At 34.3% G+C, this 3,869-nt stretch overlaps 1 protein-coding gene across 1 annotated transcript; it reads right to left on the reverse strand.

The window, feature by feature from the left end:
- Positions 1 to 616: 616 nt before the first annotated feature.
- LOC115964311 (putative F-box/LRR-repeat protein At4g13960) lies at positions 617 to 3,187 on the reverse strand. The gene is made up of 2 exons (XM_031083649.1): positions 3,143 to 3,187; positions 617 to 1,093 (listed from the first exon to the last, which is right to left on the reverse strand). Exons 1-2 carry the CDS (start codon positions 3,185 to 3,187, stop codon positions 617 to 619), a joined length of 522 nt encoding a protein of 173 aa, XP_030939509.1.
- Positions 3,188 to 3,869: the final 682 nt, after the last annotated feature.

Here is a 3,869-nt window from a genome sequence, read left to right on the forward strand (position 1 = left end):
AGTCACCTCTAAAGAAAATTTTTGTAAAAAAGGTGCCGCCTCTATCATTGATATAAAACTGATGAGGCTCATTCCATCACTTGTAGAAACTCTCCATTTAAGGTATTTAAGTTTGGGCAACGTTTGAAATTTTGGGAATTCCATGTTTTGCTGAAAGGAGTAAACAAGATGAGAGAACATTAACATAATGCAAGAGATTGAAAATAATTTAAGGCACTTACAGAATGAGGAGAAATAAGGGCGATGTAAAAGTCAAGCGTCAAACTCTGTAGCTGAGAAAGGTAGCTTGACAGGGGGCAAAGTGCATAATTCAGATAATCATATGCACCGACATATACATGTACATCTAGAAGACGGGGTGCATAATTAACATGCATCTCCATAGCTCGAGCAACAAGGCCAAAAGACTCAAGATTTGGAGCAAAAATCTCAATTCTTTTAAGTTCCCAACAACGTATTATGTTTAAATGCTTCAACCTTAGTGAAGAACTGCAAATCTTCGGAGTCACTAGATCTTCAGAATAGGCAACATGTAATCTTTCTAGCAAAGGACAGTTGGAAAGGAAATGCTCAAGAAGCTCGCCGGTTACATGTACGTATATTAGAGTGAGGGATGTCAGGGACTTGAAGCAAGATACTCCAACCACAGAACTTTTGGTGGAAATGTATAAAGCATTTGTTTTTCGCATGCCTCTGTTGGTGTAAAGTCCAATTCAAGCCTCTTAACTCCCTTTGAGATTGCAGAGTCAATCCATCCATCAATGTGATGTTTATGATGGTTATCAAACTCAAAACAAATTCTGAATTGGTCTATATTTGAGCCTTGATGTAATTTTAGAACATGGTTCACCCTTTTCACAAACTTTCTCCTTTCTCCTTTAATTTTTTTCTTTCGATCAGCAATGGCCCAAAAAGTATCTGGATCATCAAAGTCCAAACTACCAGTGAAGAATGGCCAAAGTTGTTTCCATCTGTGTGAAAGAACACTGGTTCTGACTGCTTCTTTCAAAGTCATGAAAGACAGAATAGAGACGATCAGTTCATCTGGCAACTGACTAATCTGATCCTTTGAATCCTCATCGTTCCGATTGCACTTAACATATTATAAATCAACAACAAAAAGGTCAGTAAAGCTAATGCTTGAAGGGCAGAGCTACATGCATGGTTGGGGGGCCATGGCTCCTCCAATTTTTTTTTTTTTTTTTTTTTAAATTATTTTAAATATAGGTATATTTTATAAATCTTTAAGGTTATGTGAAAAAATTTGGAGTTGCCCTCCACCAAAAAGAATGTATTGATCAACTAATCTAGTAATCCTTTCAAAAAAAAAAGTTTAGAGTTGATATACAATTGCAATAGAATGAAATAATTAGGTAGTAAATTTTGTAAGTAAATTGTAGAACCATCCTAATTTTTAGTTCAATTTCAAATCCTATTAATGCTTACAAATCATTCAACATTGATAATATATCCAATTTGGTTTAAATTTTCTATTCTCAAGATTTTATCAAGCCAAAAAAAAGCTTATATGAGACTTTAATTGTAACATTATGATCTTGGTTTGTCAAACATGGATGAAGCTTTGCAAACAATATATATATATATATATATATATATAAAGAAGGAAATTATGAATAATTTTGCTATAAAAATTGTAAGGTTGAATTTATTCAACCATCTAATTGGCTTTATTCCGTGCCAAATTTGCTTGTATTTCAGCATTTAGTAACCCTGTATTTAGGTGGGCTTGTTGTAAGGGTAGTGAGTAAGATAGAGTGAAGTTTGCTCAAGAGTGTGCAAGAAAACAGAGACTCGCGGCTGCAAGCCGCCAGACGCAGCATGCGTGCTAAGCATGCCGGAAGATGAACAGTCATGCTAGCTGGAGCACTACAGGACAAAACATGACAACTGGCCATACGGTTATCTCGCGACTGGATCTCGCGACTTAGTCAAGCTGCGAGGTCAAGCCGCGAGCCACCCCTGTTTTGTAAAACCTGACGTTTCACATTACTCTCCCACTCCAGTATAAATACCCCTTTTACCCACGATTGTAAGAGAGCTTCTAGAGAGAATTTTGAGAGAGAAACCCTAAAGAAAAACAAGATTGATTCACCCACAATCTATACATTAGAGTCTCTTCAAATTCCTCAACTCTCTTCCTCTCCATTGTCAAATCCTTGAGAGGCATTTTACCAAACCTTGTTCTCACCATAATCATCACTGTGAGAGAGCTGTTTGGATTTCTGGGAAGCAGTTAGGAAGGAACCAATCTTCATTGGTTGATGCTACGGTCTAGTAGCGGAATCCGGGAAGCTAGAAAAGAAAAAGGTTCGGCGCAACCTCGTTGGAGCAAGAAGCTTGGAGGGCTTAGGTGCACTGGGTAGATTAGGCTTGGAAGGTCTATTGCTGTCCATGTATCCCAACTATATTTTCTAGTGGATTGTTTAGCGCTTGGAGGGCGGCGGAGAGGTTTTTCGCCGAGGGCTTCGGTTTCCTCTTCGATAACACATCGCGTGTTGTCTTTGTGTTTGCATCTTCCTTCCCTCTTATCTTTGCCTTTTATTATCTGCTATGGGTTATGATTTTAATTTGGCTTAGATAGTTTATTCCAATTCCATATTATAGCTTATCTTAATTTTCCGCACACTTGTTGTTTGACATAATGCTTGAATTGGTTTAGTTGTTATTTGGGGGTCTAAACGTTCAAGGGTGTTTATACACATATTTGAACTTTCAAAAATAAATAATTGATGAAGTTTATTTCGTGAGGAATTATTATTCAACATGACTTTGATGGAAGATACTATATTTGCCTCTTTTTTTTTTTTTTTTTTGGTACTGTAGAGCCAATTATACAACTTTGTATACATATTAGAGTTTAAGAAGATTATAAGTTTCTCTTATTGAAAAAAAAAAAAAAAAAAAAAAAAAACATCTTGTGTCTGGGTGTGTGTATATACATATTAAAGTCATAATTTTACACACACACACATATATATATATATATATATATATGTATAACTTATTTAGTATAAGACAATTAACATTTATATTTTCATGGTTTTGTTTTTTTGGGTAGAATATATATATAATTTGAGTTTATCTTGACACAATAACTCAAAAACTAAAAAGAGAATTGTACCTTGTCGTCGGAAGGAGGAGACAGAGGCGGCAGTGTCATCTCCATTAATACGATTTTGCTGTATCCTTGAATTTGAAAACAAAAGCCGCAAGATATTATAGAGACTAAAAAAAAGAAAAAAAATGATGTTAGCAAATACAACAACGTCAAGGAAAAAGTAAACAAATGGAAGAGAGACAACTTTAAATGAAACAAAAAAAATAAAGAAATAGCACAAGAGAGAGAGAGAAGGGGTAGATGATGAACCTGATGTGCAGAAGAAGAACAAGAAGAAAAGCGAAAGTTAATCTAAGCGAGGAGAAGGGTATAAATAATAAGATTTAATCTAACTCCTCACGGACTAGGACCAGGAATAGAATCCCTCTATCCATTGAACTCTACAATTTCTTAAATTTTAAAATATCATGTATTTTTTATTTATAGATAAACCATTCTTATTTTTGGATAAGATATAAATAAACCATTCAACGTGCCTTTTTTTTTTTGTTGCAAATTACAACTTACTTAATTTAAATTGCCTAATTGTGATTTGAAATTTGATACTTTATCCACCTAAAGTTAGTTCAGTTAAATTTCCTTAACCCACATCTGTTAAAAACATGGCTAAATATGTGATTTTGCTTTACTTTTATGTTTCTCTTCTCCAAAAACACAAAAAACATAAAAATACAATATCAAATAACATAAAAAAGAATCTAGTAGAACACTTGTATCATAGGATTTCAAA

This window comes from Quercus lobata, chromosome 10, assembly GCF_001633185.2.
Source record: "Quercus lobata isolate SW786 chromosome 10, ValleyOak3.0 Primary Assembly, whole genome shotgun sequence".
NCBI lineage: Eukaryota > Viridiplantae > Streptophyta > Magnoliopsida > Fagales > Fagaceae > Quercus > Quercus lobata.